Source organism: Rhinopithecus bieti, unplaced genomic scaffold (assembly GCF_001698545.2).
Source record: "Rhinopithecus bieti isolate Rb0 unplaced genomic scaffold, ASM169854v2 scaffold_40655, whole genome shotgun sequence".
NCBI classification, from domain to species: domain Eukaryota; kingdom Metazoa; phylum Chordata; class Mammalia; order Primates; family Cercopithecidae; genus Rhinopithecus; species Rhinopithecus bieti.
In genome coordinates, this window is record NW_016816823.1 from 320369 (window position 1) to 339619 (window position 19251).

The window sequence follows — 19251 nt, forward strand, 5'->3', positions numbered from 1 at the left end:
GTAACCAATAGGGATATTAAATGGCTCCTACAGAGCTTCACTTGGGTCTATTACAGGCAGATTACAGAAACTACCCTCTAAAGATGCTTCCTAGTTTCCTAGAGATACTTTTAGCAAACGAAGCTAGACACACTTCTGTTTCTGTCTCCATTTTCCCTGTCTTTCTATTAACTAGCTCTCATCATGAACATTGTTAATTTGTCCAAAATTACTTCCAATTCCTGAGCTATTCCTACAGCACAGCAAAGTTAAGCCATTCCCAAACGGCAAACGTAACTTTAGCCAAGAAAGGAACTTGGAGAGCCATAATTAGTTTTAACCTTTAACCTTTTGGCTCTACAAAAATGTGGAAAGAAGGCCTGGTGTGGTGGCTCCTGCCTGTAATCCCAGCACTTTGGGAGGCCAAGGCGGGCAGATCATGAGGTCAAGAGATTGAGATCATTCTGGCCAACATAGTGAAATCTTGTCTCTACTAAAAACACAAAAATTTGCTGGGTGTGGTGGCGGGCGCCTGTAGTCCCAGCTATTCAGGAGGCTGAGGTAGGAGAATTACTTGAACCTGGGAGGCGGAGGTTGCAGTGAGCTGAGATAACACCACTGCATTCCAGCCTGGTGAGAGTGACATTCCATCTCAAAAAAAAAAAAAAAAATGTGGAAAGAGATTAGTCAAAAAAGAAAGTAGAGCAAGGGGCTGGCTACCATGTAGCTCCACATAAAGCCTTGAGCTTCACAGTACAGCAGTCAGTTTCAGTGCCATCAAGGAACTGAATTTCTTGGCCAGGTGCGGTGGCTCACACCTGTAATCCCAGCACCTTGGGAGACCAAGGCAGGCAGATTACTTGAGGCCAGGAGTTCAAGACCAGCCTGGCCATCTCTACTAAAAATACAAAAATTAGCCAGACGTGGTGGTGCATGCCTGTAATCCCAGCTACTCGGGAGGCTGAGGCAGGAGAATCACTTGAACCCAGGAGGCAGAGGTTGCAATGAGCTGAGATTGTGCCACTGCACTCCAGCCTGGAGGACAGAGCTAGACTCTGCCTCAAAAAATAAATAAATAAATAAATAAATGTAACCAAATTTCTTTCAAATGTTTGATGCTTTTGTTCACCTGTTGATTAGACAGATATTAGACAGTTTAATCAGATAATTGAAGTTTAAAGGAAAATTTTATGATTATTTGCTCCAGTTGTGCTTCTGAATTCATATTTTTGCTTTGATTCTCAGGTCTGAAACAAAAGTCACCTGGAAAAAAGAGCAACAGGGAAGAACAAGTCTTATGACTACCACAGAAAAGATGATCCTCATAGACTATCAATATTTATATATAGTTTATATCACAATTAACCTAACTGGAGGTGACCATGGATTTATAGTTGGGGAACTAGTAAACACCTTCAAAATTTTAAGTGTATAATGACTCAAAATAATTTATTCTGGGGATGTTTAGGAGGCCAGTGAAGGAATATACTTACATCACTTGAAGAGACTGTTCCTGTTTCAACAGCAACACCGCTACCACGCAGTTTCTATTACGAAATAAATAACTCATTATTTAGTTTTGTTTCGTTTTGATTTTATCCTAATGTATCAGCTTACAAAAGGGAGCTAAGCAAATTTTTCCCCTAATTCTATGTAATAATTTTTCCCCCATAATTTTATTCCTAGTCCTACTCAATGAAAAGCAAGGGGATGACATAAAATGTTCTAAATATCGTTATGCTCTTCCAGATAATATATTAATCAGTAAATAGCTAAAAATGGAACAGTAATAAACTGACTACTAAGCTCCAGGTAAATTTCATGGGTAAAGCCAGTGTAAATTTCCAAGTCTTAAGATTTACTTACTGAATTGTTTTTCCAGTAAGATGACTGCCTTAAATTGAACTATCCACACTATATTCTGTAGCAAAGCTTTCAAAAACAGGTGCCTGATGTCAGGAAGGTATAATATGCGACTTGGTTATCCACAGCAAAGCTAACAAATTATAATGACCAATCAAAATCTCAAATGTCATACAGAAATGACCAAAGAAAATTTAAAGAAAGTCAGAGGCTGAAAGTGCAAGAGAAAAGCAATAATGAATTTCTGAAAGGAAATTTTGTATTTATTCAATAACTACTATCTACGAAGTGCAGGCATGAGTCCCCACAACCCAAGTGCAACACTCCAAACTACCCAAAAAGGCTTCAAAGGCCACTATAAGATCAAAGAACAAAACATCTAAACTTGCAACTAACTTGGACTTTTGAAAGTTTACTTCTATTAGAATCATGAAATTGTGGTACTTTTGTGAGAGAGAAAACACTTGTGATAGAAAAAAAAGAGACACTCCAGACGTAGCACTATCGCATGACAACTGAGAAAAGTAGCAAGTAATATCAGAAATAATTGTTACTTGTTAAAACGAAGAGTCTAGATTTTAATCATGATAGAAGGCTATGAAGAAGTACCTGCCCATAGCAAGAGGGACAGTGCAATGAGAGCCAAGCAGAAGCAGTAGCCAGACTAAGAAGCAAGGCCAGGCTAAGCCTGGGTACCCTGAAGAAGTCCCCTGCAGAAGGACCCACAAAGCAGAGGCATTGCACAACTTAAAGTCCACAACTTAAAGCCAAAGACTCTGTGATAAAAAGAGTGCACTAAAAAGATGCAGAAAATTCTTGAAGAGCATGTATCTATAAAAAGCTCAATTCTAATGAAAACTATTCTAGACATTGAAATATTTACTTCCACTAGTGATGAGAGAAATATTCCACCCAGTTATTGGACATCGTCACAAGCATGGTCAATCATTCCAGAAGTGACAGTCACCTGAGAGGCACAACGTATATGTTATTCCTAGGAGGAAAAGTCTAAGGTAAAAGTGCCCAAAAAGCTAGCAGCATGCCACAGCATCCATTCTTCCCTACCAATTTTCATTTTATGAATTCAGCTACAGAGCCTTATTACCACTATACCTGAAAGCTAACATTACCCCAGAATAAAGTTTTGTTTTTCTGGGGATATTTTTTTGTTGTCGTTTTTTTTTTTTTTTTTTTTTTTTGAGACAAGAGTCTCATACTGTCACTCAGGGTGGAGTGCAGTGGCGCGATCACAGCTCACTACAGCCTCAACCTCCTCAGGCTCAAGTGATCCTACTGCCTCAGCCTGCTGAGTAGCTGGAACTACAGGTGTGCACCACCACACTCAGCTAATTTTTCTATTTTCCGTAAAGACAGGGTTTTGCCATGTTGCCCCGGCTGGTCTCAAACTCCTGGGCTCGAGCAATTGGCGTGCCTCAGCCTCCCAAAGCGCTAGGATTATAGGCATAAGCCACGACACCAGGCCTGGAATTAAGTTTATTAAAGGGGAGAGATCATTTCAAAGAGGAAAAAAGGGAGAGATGTATCCTATTTAACTAACATTCTGATCCCAAACGATATGATACATTTAGAAATTTTAAATCTCTTTCAGAAGCTTGTTTCTTACATGTTTTAAATAGCTTGTTTTTTAAATACCTCACAAACTCAATAAAATGTTGACTCTTGTAAAACACTTTTAAAACCAAGCCCCAAACCAGTAAAATTGATGTTATTAACATAAAAAAGATTTTGATCAAGAAACTCTAAAATATCTCTATCCAAATATAAATGGCAATTAGGCTCCCCTAAAAAAGGCAGGCAACAAGACAAAAAGTAAATCTAAGCAAAATATGGTGTCTTTCTTATGCCTCAAACTAAAATCTGTTAATAAAGTCACCTGAAATCTAAATGGCAACTTTCAAAAAATTTTGAATAGACATTTATTTGTAATCTAACAACCTACCAATATTGTTTCTGCTGGTCCCATTCCTCCTCTAGGTCACCCTCACATCAAAATCTCATTCCCTTCTACCTTTTCATCTCCAGAATCCTCCTCCCCTGTCCACCTTCAGTTCTCTCCTCTTCTGAGTATCAAACACCACACCTCTTCATATCTACTACACTTTATCCCTGTAAGCCTGAAACTATCATTCCACAGAACCATCATTTGTGTCCTACCTTTTGCCCTGTCCTGAGGAAACATGAAGACAAAACAGAAAACTTGTCATTTTCCAAGCCATCACACCTGCAGGCTATTTTCCTCCACGAAGACATAGAGCTAGAAAGGCCTGCAAGCAACCAAGATGACCAGTAGGCATGCTTCAAGTTGTTCTTTAGGCCTAACTAATCCCACCCTGAAACTGAGAAATTGTGAGAATGAGCCACTGTATGGGACAGTGTCCTCTTGCAGCTGGACCGGACAGCTCCAGGCTCACCCAGGGGGAGCTGGAAGCATGGGAGGGACTCGGCCAGACAAGGACAAGCAGGTTAGCTAATAAAGATCTAGAACATGCTGTCTGCAGTTTGAAATGCCCCTAGTGGCACCCAGGACCAGTTTGTTTATTAGTGTAATTGGTTAGACAGCTTAGCCTGGTTATGTAACCAAAAGGGCATAAAAGATCTCACTCGAAACTTTCAGAGAGCTCTCCCAAAACCAAGATTTCCCGCACAAATCTTGGTGGTTCACAATCCTGGGGCAGCCGAGGAAGCTGCGCCTGGAAATCTCTCGGCCCGAGGCATGCTCTCTCCTGCTGTACCGTTTCTTTTCCTTTATCGAAGCCTCACACGCACGTGCTCTTTGGAGCTGTGTGGGTCCTTTCAATTCTCCAGCCTGTATCATCTTGGCAGCCACCTAGAAGAAAGGTACTCCCTGACCCCTGAAAAGCATGAATAAGAAACCCCAAGTGGCAGAAAAGACAGAAAGGATTGAAATGAAGCCAGTCAAAGAAAGAAAAAGCAAAGCACACTACCCATATCTGACAGTAGTTTGGTTTACTTGTCAAGTTCAAAATGTTATTATTTTAATAAAACATTTTTGTAATTAAACATATTTACTATAAATAGCTTAAAAGAACATGGATGTTAAATTCTCTTCAAAGGTACTTTAAAAAAATCTCTTTTACCTGTGAACTCAGCTGAGTTTTTATCCAATTGAAATAGTAATTTAAGTCACTGCCTTCCATCAATTCTTTTCCCCAAGCTGCTAACTTGGCAATAATTCTTGCTGCCTGAAAACAAATAAGAAATCCATTTGAACGCAACATTAATTCTAAAAATCACATCATATACCTTAAAAAAAGGATTTGTAACAATTTTGCTACACAATTTCTTAACACTCAAGCACTCTAAAAATAATAGCTTATATTTCATTTTTTAAAATATATTTTGAAACAAACATTAAAATACATTTTAAATATTTCCATCAAAGTGAACCCAAATTAGCTGGGTCTTAGGAATTTCTTGACACTCCCTGTATTATTTTGGGTTTCAAAAGTAAGATTGGAATTCATTATATGACCAGCAAAAAACAGAACACAAAAATCTGTCTTAGAAGCAGACTGTCACCAAACCACTTGCCAGAAATCTAAACAATCTCTACAACAAACTGCCAGCCTCTCCGACACTCATTCCAAGCCACTTGGGAGTTCTAACACTTAAAAATGAATTTCTTAGGATAATATATATCATAGGTATTAGTCATCTCTCCCAACATAAACAAATGTCCTTTCTCCTCAAAGATTTCTCCATTTTCTTCAAGCTATAAAACTAACCATTTTTTAAATAGGCAATATAAAGTACTAGTTCTCCATACACAAACCAATTTAATAAATATTCTATCAGAACTGAGAGCAAATCACTGTCTTAAAACTCCAAATCATTCAGCAGTAATTCATCCCAGTAGAGAATGAAAGGCTACACTAGCTAACCTCAAAATAATTTCCCATGCTGGTAGACTCATGTCTGTTTTTACATTTGAATACAGCAAACCAGACTGACAGGTGAACGTCCAAGGTCAGAATGTCAGACACTTAAGTGTTCTGCTGTATTTGGAATTCCACAACATAGGACTAACAGGGGTACCTTTACTTGCTCACTGAGTTGTGACATGCTGAGGTTTTCACATGCCCAGCTAAATGAATTTATAAATAAATTATCTAGTTTAAACTCATCTTACTGTCACAAAATAGACAATTGACTTAAAAGGATTACTGTTAGGAGGCCAAGGATTGAAAATATCATCAGCAGTGCATGCACAAGACAAAGGAACAAGAGCATAAGCTAGTATAAGCTCTTTATCAGCACATGGTAAACCAATGGGAGTCTCCCTCAGAATGTCAAAGATTGGCCAAAAGTAAATGAAATCATCAAGAAGTTAACATGGATTTGGCCGCACAGTAACAATGAACCATTCCCTAAGTGTATATTTGTTTAATGTATTTGTCAGTTTTGTCGTTATACCATTAGGAGGACATTTAAATCAAACAGTGAAGACAACAAGCCTCTACAATTTTAAAGAGGGAAATATATTACTGGCTTTTAAAAAAGTATTCTTTAAAATACAGTGTATTTCATCAGTCCTCCTTAATTTCTTTTTCTAGATATTTCATAATGTCCACAATATATAAATATACTATATGAATACAATATATAACTATACCATATGAATACATATACATGTGGAAGGAGGGAGGGAGGGAGCGAGACAACATACGTGCTCAAAAATGTTTCACTGCCAGTGGCCCCTGATTTGAAAACTTTTAAAAACATCTACTGAAACAAGCAGCCTCTGGAGCTACATGCCCCCCAACAGCTCCTGCCATCCCCAGCCTGTAGCCCACTCCCCAGTGGAAATAGAGAACGCCTGTTTGTACAAAGGTTTATTCTCTCAACCCTGCTTTCAGACTCCATGAAAGATTCTTCAGTACTAGGGCTTCCAAACATAGCCTACGTTTAAAACAGGAGTGTAGGCTGGGTGTGGCGGCTCACGCCTGTAATCCCAGCATTCTAGGAGGCTAAGGCAGACGGATCACAAGGTCAGGAGTTCAAGACCAGCCTGGCCAACATAGTGAAACCCCGTCTCTACTAAAGATACAAAAATTAGCTGGGCATGGTGGTGCATGCCTGTAATCCCAGCCACTGGGGAGGCTGAGGCAGAAGAATCGCTTAAACCTGGGAGACGGAGGTTGCAGTGAGCCGAGATCGCGCAACTGCACTTCACTCTGGCAACACAGTGAGACTCCGCCTCAAAAAAAAAAAAAAAAACAAGAGTGCATTTAAGATATTGAAAAGCAATCAAGTAATTACTTAAAATAAAAATGAAACACAGTAGCTGCTTCAAAGTAAAATTTAATTTCTATATAGTAAAATGTGGTTAACCCCACTACAAACACTACACATGTGAGAATTCTCCACAGGCTTTGATGCACTCCTTGTAGTCCACAAAACCTTAACTGCGTCAGAGCAACCCTATCTCCTTCCAACTCCCAATGTCCTTTCTCTACTGAACACCAATACGGAAAGCTAATGTCACAGTAGTTACTCCTATGGGAACGGACAGGTTACTATGTTATAAAGGGCACAGTAGTTACTCCTACGGGAACGGACAGGTTACTATGTCATAAAAGGCCCAGGTTTCTTTCTTACCTAAATGAGAATGTAATCACAATTCTGTCAATTTTAAACAAAATTTTTTAAATAAAAACCTTTCTTCTTTGTATTAAAAAAAAAAAAATCCAGTTGGGGCAGTGGCTCACACCTGTAATCCCAGCACTTTAGGAGGCCAAGGCAGGTGGATTGCTTGAGCCCTAAAGTTTAAGACCAGCCTCGGCAACATAGTGAGACCCTCTCTCCTTAAAAAAATTTTTAAAAAAGAATCCAATCAATTCAAAATTTACCATATAAACAGTAAAGGGATCCTGGCGATTCAACATTGGCAGAAAGTAGGGCCACGCAGTGTTCTTGCTACGTCTCGCGTAGTCAAAGAAAATGCTAACACGCTGATGATTTTCCTAAAAAAGAAAAGAAATGGTATCACCAATCAGAACACATTTTGCTAAAGAACGTAATAATTGTGCACCACTTCTCAACCTCCCATCAGTCTGTGTTCTTTCTTTTTTCAGTGTGTGTGTATGTGTGATTTGCCTGTCATTATTACTACGGGGCAAGGGGTAGCGATGGTAGTAGGGACAGATATTTTACTAAAAAAATCACCTTTAATGATTATGATTATTTTAAATCACAAAGTGTAAGACTACAAGTTACACTTCTCGGCCTGCACCTCTGACCTGTTACTCCCAATGTAGCAGGTCTACACCCACCACCAACACCCAAGTGTGAGCACCTGGCTGCCACACGAGGGAAATTAAAATCGGAAAGGCAGCAGGAAGAGCACAAATTAGGTCTAGATACACCTTGAACTACTAACAAATAGGCAAGGGAAATAGAGAATTAAATTAATCTCAAATGTTCAAGTTACTTCTTAGCATATCACGGTAGAAAACTTGGGATAAATAAAGACAGCAGAAAACAGCATATGCTACCAGTGGACATAGGATCTGAGTAACAGAAAATTCCTAGTTCCAATCATTAAAACTTCACCACTCACCTAAATTTTCTCTATCATTGGCTGAGATCCACTTCCTGGTTCATTATGTGCATATAGTTGTTAAACAGCAATACCTTTTTCAAAATTCTTTTACTACACCACCATATCAGCAATAGTAATACTTTTTCTGATTAAACTTTTATTAATTTATTTATTTATTTTATTTCCCTAGGTTACTGGGGAACAGGTGGTATTTGGTTACGTTAAGTTCTTTAGCGGTGATCTGTGGGTCTTAATACTTTTTAAAAGCACAAATAACCACATAAACAAAAAATTCCTATTTTCAGATTAACATTTAATTATTTTTAAATATAGTGTTTTTTGTTTTTTTTTTTTTGTTTTTTGGTTAATATTGGTCTACACTAATAATTACCTATTCGAGGAATAGCCTACTGTCTCCTTAGGTAATGAGTCATTATTGTTTAGAATAACAATTTGAAAGAGTTGTGACAATGATTTTATCAAGGAATCCAAAATTCAGATGAGCCATCATTGCTTCATTGGTGGAGGTACCCAGGTTACAGATCTTTAAGAGAATAAGGATAAAGAAATCCTTCTGGTCAGGTACACTTAGCAACTGCTGTTGACATCTAGGCAAAGAAAACAATTTAATCCTCAAAATCATGTGCTAAAAACTAAGCATGTGAGGAAACATAAGCAATTCTGTTGAAAAGCATTTTGTTCAGAAGTGATAAGGATGAAATGATAGGATTAAAAATAGAAAAAGAAAATTATTATAAATAGCACAAGGAATTGAATGATAAAGGTATATATAAACTTCTCCATGTAACTAAAATTTTACAAATAAAATCAATTGCTAAACTATAATGAGGGCCAGGTGCAGTACCTCACATCTATAATCCCAGCACTTTGAGAGGCCAAGTGGGAGGGCTGCTTAAACCCAGGAGTTCAAGACTAGCCTGAGTAACATAGTGATACCCCATTTCTACAAAAAAATAAAACATTAGCCAGGTGTGGTGGCACACGCCTATGGTCGCAGCTACTCAAGAGACTGAGGTGGGAAGATCATTTGAACCCAGGAGTTGGAGGCTGCAGTGAGCTGTGATCACACTACTGCACTTTAGCCTGGGTGACAGAGCAAACCCCTGTCTCAAGAAAACAAAAATAAAATTAAAAAAATAAAAATATATACATTGGGCCAGGCATAGTGGCTCACACCTGTAGTCCCAGCACTTTAGGAGGCTGAGACAAGCAGATCACTTGAGGTCAGGAGTTCGAGACCAGCCTGGCCAACATGATGAAACCCCATCTCTACTGAAAATGCAAAAATTAGCCGGGCGTGGCGGCATGTGCCTGTAGTCTCAGTGACTTCAGAAGCTGAGGCAGGAGAATCGCTTGAACCTGGTGGGTGGAGGTTACAGTGAGCCAAGATTAGGCCACTGCACTCCAGCCTCAGCAACAGAGCAAGACTCTATCTCAAAAAAAAAAAAGCATATATATATACACACACATTGTATATACATACAAAGTATATATACACTTTGTATATATACAGTATATACTTTGTATACAGTGTGTATATATACTTTGTATACATAGTATATATATGCTTTGTATACATACTTTGTATACAGTGTGTATATATACTTTGTATACACAGTGTGTATATATACTTTGTATATAGTGTGTATATAGTATATACATAGTGTATATATGCTTTGTATACATATATACTTTGTATATAGTGTGTGTGTATATATATACACACATACATATACATACATTGAAATGGTGGATGAGAATAATACCAGTTACCTAAATCTGAATCTCTCCACTGATCTTTCATAAATAAAGGTTAACAAAAAGATCAAATAGGCCGGGCGCGGTGGCTCAAGTCTTAATCCCAGCACTTTGGGAGGCCGAGACGGGCGGATCACGAGGGTCAGGAGATCGAGACATCCTGGCTAACACGGTGAAACCGCCTGTCTCTACTAAAAAAATACAAAAAATTAAGCCGGCGCCAGATGGCGGCGCCCTGTAGTCCCAGCTACTCGGGGAGGCTGAGGCGAGAGAATGGCGTAAACCCCGGGAGGCAGAGCTTGCAGTGAGCTGAGATTCCGGCCACTGCACTCCAGCCTGGGCGACAGAGCGAGACTCCGTCTAAAAAAAAAAAAAAAAAAAAAAAGATCAAATAAAACTCAACAAAACCCATGCCCTCAGGATAACAAGACAGAGAATTCACATTGTGTAATTAAACCATAATAAAAAGAAACACCAAGTCCCAAGCAAAAGCTATCTCCTTCATACTCCACCACAAGCTTTTGTGGATTGATAAGATGCATTTGAAAAATGTGTGTAGAAGGAAAGATTATGCGCATAGAAAGGAAAAAGTTTCTAAGGTGGATCTACAATCACCACCATAAAAATAAAATAAACTCTAACTATGAAGAAACTGAAAAGACTACTTGGTAGACCCAGAGCACAGTCTACAGGAGCAGGGGAGCAGTCTTGGAAAGGCATCATTTTTGAGAGATAATGAAAGTATAAAAAAAAAAAAAAAAAGAAAAGAAGAAAAAAGTATCTTTAGGAGATTGAGTGGCAAAAAGAAAAAGAGAACAAAAGAGGAAACTTCAGGGTTCTGCAAGACAAAATGAGACCAAAAAAAAAAATCCAAAGGACATCAATCTGGCGAAACCCCACACCAAAAGAAAGTCATTTATTAAAGAAACTGCCAGCCTTGGCATATAATTGAGTACTCTTCATCCATCTAACAACTAAAATAGTTTTTTAATTAACAAGCCGTGTGGTAGTAAAGCGCCTGCAGTTCCAGGCGTAACTCAAGAGGCTTAGGTGGGAGGATTGTTTGAGCCCAAGAGTTCAAGGTTACAGTGCACTATAATGGCACCAACTGCACTCCAGCCCTGGGTGAGCAGAGTGAGAGCTTGTATCAAAAAAAAAAAAAAAAAAAAAAAAACACAAAACACAAAAGAGGCCAGGTGTGGTGGTTCACACCTGTAATCCCAGAACTTTGGGAGGCCAAGGCGGGCGGATCACCTGAGGTCAGAAGTTCGAGTTCAGCCTGGCCAATGTGATGAAATCCTGTCTCTACTAAAAATACAAAAATTAGCCAGGCGTGGTAGCACACGCTTGTAATTCCACTACTCGGGAGGCTGAGGCAGGAGGATCGCTTGAGCCCAGGAGGCAGAGGTTGCAGTGAGCCGAGATTGTGCCACTGCACTCCAGCCTGGATGACAAGAGCAAAACCCTGTCTCAAAAAAAAAAAAAAAGAAAGAAAAAAGAAAGAAAAGAAAGGAAGGAAGGGGGAGGAGAGAGAGAATAAAACAAACACTGCATCTCACCAGAAAAAAAAAAAAAAGAGAGAGAGAAAGGCCAGGCGCAGTAACTCATGCCTGTAATTCCAGCACTTTGAGAGGCAGAGGCGGGTGGATAACTTGAGGTCATGAGTTCGAGACTACCCTGACCAACATGGTGAAACCCCGTCTCTACTAAAAATACAACAAAATTAGCTGGGCAAGGTGGGGCACGCCTGTAGTCCCAGCTACTCAGGAGGCTGAGGCAGGAGACTCGTTTCAACCCAGGAGGTGGAGGCTGTAGTGAGCCAGACTACGCTCCAGTCTGGTCAATGAAGCGAGACTCCATCTCAAAAAAAGAGAGAGAGAGAGAGTCCGGGTGCGATGGCTCACACCTGAATCCCAGAATTCTGGGAGCCAAGGCAGGGAGATTTCTTGAGGCCAGTATTTCGAGACCAGCCTGGGCCACATGGCGAAATCCCACCTCTACTAAAAATACAAAAATTAGTTGGGCACAGTGGCACAAGCCTGTAATCTCAGCTACTACTCTAGAGGCTGAGGCATGAGAATCACTTAAACTTGGGAGGTGGAGGTTGCAATCATTGCTGAGATTGCACCACTGAACTCCAGCCTGGGCAACAAAGTGAGACCATGTATCAAAGAAAAAAAGAAGAAAAAAAAAACGGTACTCTTGAGTGAGAATATTATAAACCACCCAAATCCATGATATGAATAGATGAAAGAACCCCACACAGATACAAAACTACTATAAAAAGAAACCAAAAGATGCAAATCAAAATATCTCAGGTGATGAAATTTCTCTCCCCCAAAAAAATTGCAAAACAAAACTGTAACATAACGATGCAAACTGAATTAAATATCCTCAAACATCTAGAAAAATAAAATACCACCTTGAATCAGAAATTCAAAACCAAAACTGAGAAATGTGCCCCTAATAAAGGAAAACTTAAACATAGCTGATGGAATTCAGGAAAGAAATGAAAGAAAAGAGCAAAATGGTCTCAAAATTTAAAACTAAATTATACAGTGTTCAACAGAGAACAGACTCAAAAGTCAAAGAACTGTGAACCAGAGATCCTGTGTCAGCCAAGCTGCTCTTTAAGATTACAGGAAAAAATTTTAATGCAAAAATTTAAAGACTACTGTAAACATAAAACATTCTTGAGGAACCTACTAGCAGATAAGCTTCATCTAATCAAGAGATCCCTGGGAAAACTTCGGCAAAAGACCCAGTGGTGAAAATTTAATATAACAAAACAAAAGTGGGAACAAGGGTAGAATAATAATATATAAATGTTGTATGTCCTGATAAAGTAAAAAATAGCCACTAAAAATGAGGAGAGGAAAAGTAGAATAAATTCATTGATTGTTGCAAATCAAAAAATACTATTAAAAATGACAAGTGAAATTGTAAATGAATAAAACAGGGGATTAACAGCATTAAAGGAATATAAATACAAAGATAACCAATAGAACACAGAAAACTTCCTAAATGCCAAAAAAGTTTAATACAAATGCAAACAAAACACATAATAAAGAATAAAATAGTAATCCACACAGTAATTATAACACAGTATGACAGTTGAGATCAAATTTCTTAGTAATATTCATAAATGTGGATGGTTTAATTTACCTATTAAAAGAAAAAGGGGTTTCAACTCACAAACAAGACCCAAATCTACACTGTATACAAAAGACTTACCTAGAACAAAATGATTCACCTAAAAAAGGGACAGGCAAAGAAAGATATGCAGACAAGTAGAAACAAGAAGCCATGAGTTGCCATACCAGTATTAAAGTATAATTTAAGCCAAAATGTATTAAGTATGATAAAAGGGACACTTTTAATGATAAACACCACAATTCACTGTAAATATAACACTAATGTGTATATATGCACCAAATACAGCATCCACCTTTATAAAGTGAAAACTACAAAAGATATTAGAATAGTAAAAAATGCATTTATAAGGGGGAGATGTTTAACATACCACTCTTAGTACAAAAAAAAAAGCAGACCAAGAAAAAAGTAGACAAAAAGTAAAGGTATAGAAAACCTGTATCCTAAATAATAACATCATCGATAAAGTAGATCTGATAAATATAAATCAAACTTATACCCCTTAAGAAAGAATACATCTTCTCAAGTACACCTGGTACATTTATAAAATTGATCATATACTAATAAAAAAAGTATCAGTAAATTCCATAAAGTAGAAATGTTTTTAAAACATGATAAAGTTTGAAATCTTTAACAAAATGTTTTAAGCATTTCTGCCTGAAAATTAAAATATAAATATTAAACAACCCTCTGTGAAAGGGAACACAGAAACTGAATTAAGAAAATCCTAAATCACTACATATCAGAGCTGAAGGGATATGCTTTAAGCAGTAATCAAAGGAAAATGCATATATTTAAATACTTTTCTTTTGGGGGGGAGGGGTTAGAGTTTCTCTCTTTTTGTTCAGGCAGCAGTGCAATGGCACAATCTCGGCTCACTGCAATCTCCACCTCCCAGGTTCAAGTGATTCTCCTGCCTCAGACTCCCAGTAGCCGGGATTAGGCGTGCACCACCACACCTGGCTAATTTTGTATTTTCAGTTGAGATGGGGTTTCACCATGTTGGCCAGGCTGGTCTCAAACTCTTGACCTCATGACCCACACACCTCAGACTCCCAAAGTGCTGGGATTACAGGCGTGAGCCACCATGCCTGGCCAATATTTATTTCTTCTTAATAGAAGAATTGAAATAAGTTAAAACTCCCAGTTTGAAATGCTAGAAAAAGAACAAAGTAAACAACAAAAAAGAGTAAAGGAAGAATATAATAAAGGCAAAAGCAGAAATTAAGGTAGAGAACAGAAAAACTACAGATCAATTAATATGAAAATCCTGACTCTGAAAAAAATTAACAAAATGGGGGAGAAACACTAATTAATCAAGGAAAAAAAAAGGAGAAAGCACAAATAAATGAACTAAGAAATGACATGGAGACATAATATGGAAATAGAGAAAAAAATTTGAAGCATAAGATTTAATAAGATTACAGTCTTCTATGAAAATAAATGTAAAAGTTTCAATACAATAATTTCCAGAGAAAATACAGATTATCAAAATTATCACCATTTGAGATAGAAAGCCTCAAATGACCAATTTCTGTAGAAGACATAGAGAAAGCTATCAAATAATTACCCCACCAAAAACAACAAGTTCAGATGTATTCACAAGGGAATTTTACCAAAACTTAGATTAGAGCTTGTAGTGCTAATGCTAAATAAATTGTTGCAAAGCATAGCAAATAAACTGCCAAATCCTTTTTATCAAGCAAGTATAATGCTGATACATAACCAAATGAAGAAAACAAAAAATAAAATAAAATTATAAACCAATTACACATATGAACACTGAGGCAAAAATCCTAAATAACAGAAAAGAGAATTCAATATCATATCAAGAAAATAAGACACATGACCAAGTGAGATTTAACCTCGAATGCAAGGTTGGTTCAGTATTATAAAATCCATTACTATAATTCACCATACTGATATATCTAAGGAGAGGGAAAAAAGTCACTCAATTATCTATGCAGATACCCAGAAAATAATAGCCTTTGACAAAACTCAACACCAATTTTGTTGTTGTTGTTGTTTTTGAGACGGAGTCTCGCTCTGCCGCCCAGGCTGCAGTGCAGTGGCCGGATCTCAGCTCACTGCAAGCTCCACCTCCCAGGTTTACGCCATTCTCCTGCCTCAGCCTCCCGAGTAGCTGGGACTACAGGCGCCCGCCACCTCGCCCGGCTAGTTTTTTGTATTTTTTATTAGAGACGGGGTTTCACCGTGTTAGCCAGGATGGTCTTGATCTTCTGACCTCGTGATCCGCCCGTCTCGGCCTCCCAAAGTGCTGGGATTACAGGCCTGAGCCACCACGCCCAGCCTCAACACCTATTCTTAATAATAGCACTCAAAACTAAGAATTGACAAGTTCTTATAACCCATAAGAATTAAAGAAGAAGTAAAATTATGTTTTATATCCCATAAGAATTGAAAAGAAGTAAAATTATGCTTTTGCAAAACAGATAATTATATTTTTAATTAAAAATTTTAGCCTTTGACAAAACTCAACACCAATTTTGTTGTTGTTGTTGTTTTTGAGACGGAGTCTCGCTCTGCCGCCCAGGCTGCAGTGCAGTGGCCGGATCTCAGCTCACTGCAAGCTCCACCTCCCAGGTTTACGCCATTCTCCTGCCTCAGCCTCCCGAGTAGCTGGGACTACAGGCGCCCGCCACCTCGCCCGGCTAGTTTTTTGTATTTTTTATTAGAGACGGGGTTTCACCGTGTTAGCCAGGATGGTCTTGATCTTCTGACCTCGTGATCCGCCCGTCTCGGCCTCCCAAAGTGCTGGGATTACAGGCCTGAGCCACCACGCCCAGCCTCAACACCTATTCTTAATAATAGCACTCAAAAACTAAGAATTGACAAGTTCTTATAACCCATAAGAATTAAAGAAGAAGTAAAATTATGTTTTATATCCCATAAGAATTGAAAAAGAAGTAAAATTATGCTTTTGCAAAAACAGATAATTATACATTTTTAATTAAAAATTTTTAATTAAAATGTTATAAATTTATAATTCACAAATTTTATAAATTAGAGAAAAATTCAATCACAAAATTAATTCAAATAAAAGAATTCACTAAGGTACCAAAACAGAAAATATACGGAGATCAATGACTTTCATATACATTAACAAACAAAAGTTCAGAGATAAAATGGAAGAGAAATGCTGTTTTTAACAGTAATAATTAAGATAAAATATTAAGGTATAAACTTAACAAGAAATGTTGCAAAACCATTATGTGAAAATTACAACACTCCTGAAGACACAGACACACCTAACAAATGGAAAGGCATTCCTTGTCCTTGGACAGAAGAATTCAGTAATATAATGATGTCATTTCTCCCTAAGTTAACTTATACATTTATTATTAGTTTTTTAAATAGAGACAGGGTCTCACTATGTTGCCCAGGCTGGTTTCAAACTCCTGGCTTCAAGCGATCCACCTCAGCCTCCCAAGGTGCTAGGATTACAGGCACGAGCCAGTGCCAGGCCTTGTTTTGATTTTTTTTTTAATAGTAACCTATAGATTTAACACAACTTAGTAAAAATGCCAACAAACTTTTTCATAGATCAAATAAGCTGACATTCCATTTCATATTTAAAAAAAAACAACATTCAAGAATACCTAGGTAAATACTGGGGGGAAAAAAAACTGCTAAGGGAACTAGCCATAAGATCCTCTATCATTAAACCGGGTGGTGCTGGAACATGAATACACAGGCATTCCAGAAGCAAAGTATAAAAAGTACAGAAATAAACCTAGTTATATAGGGAGGTTTAATGTTAAAGGCAGCATCTCCAACCACTATGGCAAAGACTGACAATTTAATAAATGGTCAACTGAATGGCCATTTGGAAAACATAAAATTAGACACACACCTCTATAGACAAGAACCAACTCTAAGCAGGCCAAATGTCTAACTAAAGATGAAACTATACACGTACTAGAAAAAAACCTTGGTGAATTCCACTGTAAACTCGGGTATAAGGAAAAGCTTTCTATTACTCAAAATCTAGATTTTAAAAAAATTTGATAAATTAGACTACATAAAAAATAAAAATAAACTGTGTTACCCTGTGAAAAACGTTATAAGCTAAGACAAAAAGGGAAATTACAAACTGGGAGAAAATACTTGCACTTTGTATCAGAGATACATGACTAATATATAAAGACCTCTTACTCTTAAAAATAAAATGGGCAAAGACATGAGCAAATAATTCAGGGAAAAAAATGTAAAAGCAACCTATAAGGTCATCTGAAGATGTTCAACCTTGGACATCATTCTGATAGGCAAAAATGTAACAGCTTGACAATGCCCTCTGTTGAGAAGGTTACAGGGAACCAGGCACTCACACCCTGCTGATGAGAATGCAAAATGGGGCCGGGCGCGGTGGCTCACACCTGTAATCCCAGCTCTCAGGGAGGCAGAGGCAGGAGGATAGCTTGAGCCCAGGAGTTCGAGACCTGCCTGGGTAATACAGCGAGACCCCGTTCTCCACAAAAAAAAAAAAAGGAAAAAAAAAAAAAAAGAGAGAATGCAAAATGGAACATCTGGCAATATCTTAACAAAACTACATATGGAGTTCCCTCTTACCCAGCAATCCCGTTTCTAAGAATTTACCATGAAATATACACCCAACAACACAAAAATATATTTGCACAAGGTTATTCTTTGCTTCATGATTTCTAATTCTAAAATTTGGAACCAATCACAATGTCCATCATTACATCAGAGGCTGAGTAAACTATGGTACATCCACTAATGGCGTACCATGTAGCGGTCAAAAACAGAACAGGGAGATGAGATCTCTATGAACTGACATGTAATGATTTCTGGCATATTTTGTTAAGTTTTAAACAAGCAAAAAATAAGAGACTATATCTAATAAGTGTTTTATAGAAATAAGGGGGAAATAAGAAAATATACATGTGTCTGCCTATGTTCACAGAAAAAAAAAAATCAAAAACCAATGATATTGGGCTGAGCACAGTGGCTCACACCTGTAATCCCAGCACTTTGGGAGGCCGAGGCAGACAGATCACTTAAGGTAAGGAGTTCAAGACCACCTTGGCCAACTTGGTGAAACCCCGTCTCTACTAAAAAAAAAATACAAAAATTAGCCAGGCATGGTGCCAGATGCCTGTATCCCAGCTACTAGGGAGGCAGAGGCAGGAGAATTGCTTGAACCCAGGAGGCAGAGGTTGAGGTGAGCCAGGGTTGCGCCACTGCAGTCCAGCCTAGGCGACAGAATGGAATTCTGTCTCAAAAAAAAAAAAAAACAATGATAATGGTCACCTACGAGAGGGAGGTGGGAATGGGCTAGGATTAGTGACATTTCTCTGAGTATATCTTTCTGCATAGTTTTGACTTTTGGAAACATGTTAATGTTTTACATACTCAAAAATAAAAAACAGGTTGGGCATGGTGGCTCACACCTGTAATCCCAGCACTTCGGGAGGCCAAGGTGAGCAGATCACCTAAGGTCAGGAGTTTTGAGACCAGCCTGGCCAACATGGTGAAACCTCATCTCTACTAAAAGTACAAAAATTATCCAGGCGTGGTAACAGGCACCTATAATCCCAGCTTCTCGGGAGGCTGAGACAGGAGAATCACTTGAACCTGGGGGGCAGAGGTTGCAGCAAGCCGAGATCACACCACTACACTCCAGCCTGGGTAACAGAGCAAGATCCTGTCTCAAAAAAATAAAAAAATAAAAGTAATAATAATGAAATGCACAAGGATGAGGAAAAAACTAAAACAGAATACAACAGAAACAAATTACTCTTACAGTATTTCATGAAAAATAATCACTCTGAAACTTGAACATGGTATTCTGACTATATACCCTGAGTTTAAAATAAAAAACTGCAAACAAATACTGAACGCTAGGTAAAAGG

At 38.1% G+C, this 19251-nt stretch overlaps 1 protein-coding gene across 2 annotated transcripts in view; it reads right to left on the reverse strand.

Annotated features, from left to right (window-relative positions):
* The window catches only part of ATP6V1H (ATPase H+ transporting V1 subunit H), a 121514-nt gene that overhangs the window by 86349 nt on the left and 15914 nt on the right, over positions 1-19251 (reverse strand). The window contains exons 5-7 of one of the 2 annotated variants that reach the window (XM_017855291.1): positions 7734-7847; positions 4962-5066; positions 1473-1526 (exon numbers count right to left, since the gene is read on the reverse strand). In XM_017855291.1, the coding sequence (XP_017710780.1) occupies positions 1473-1526; positions 4962-5066; positions 7734-7847 (273 nt within the window). The remainder of the gene's footprint in view (positions 1-1472; positions 1527-4961; positions 5067-7733; positions 7848-19251) is intronic. The other variant, XM_017855292.1, reaches the window with a different exon arrangement.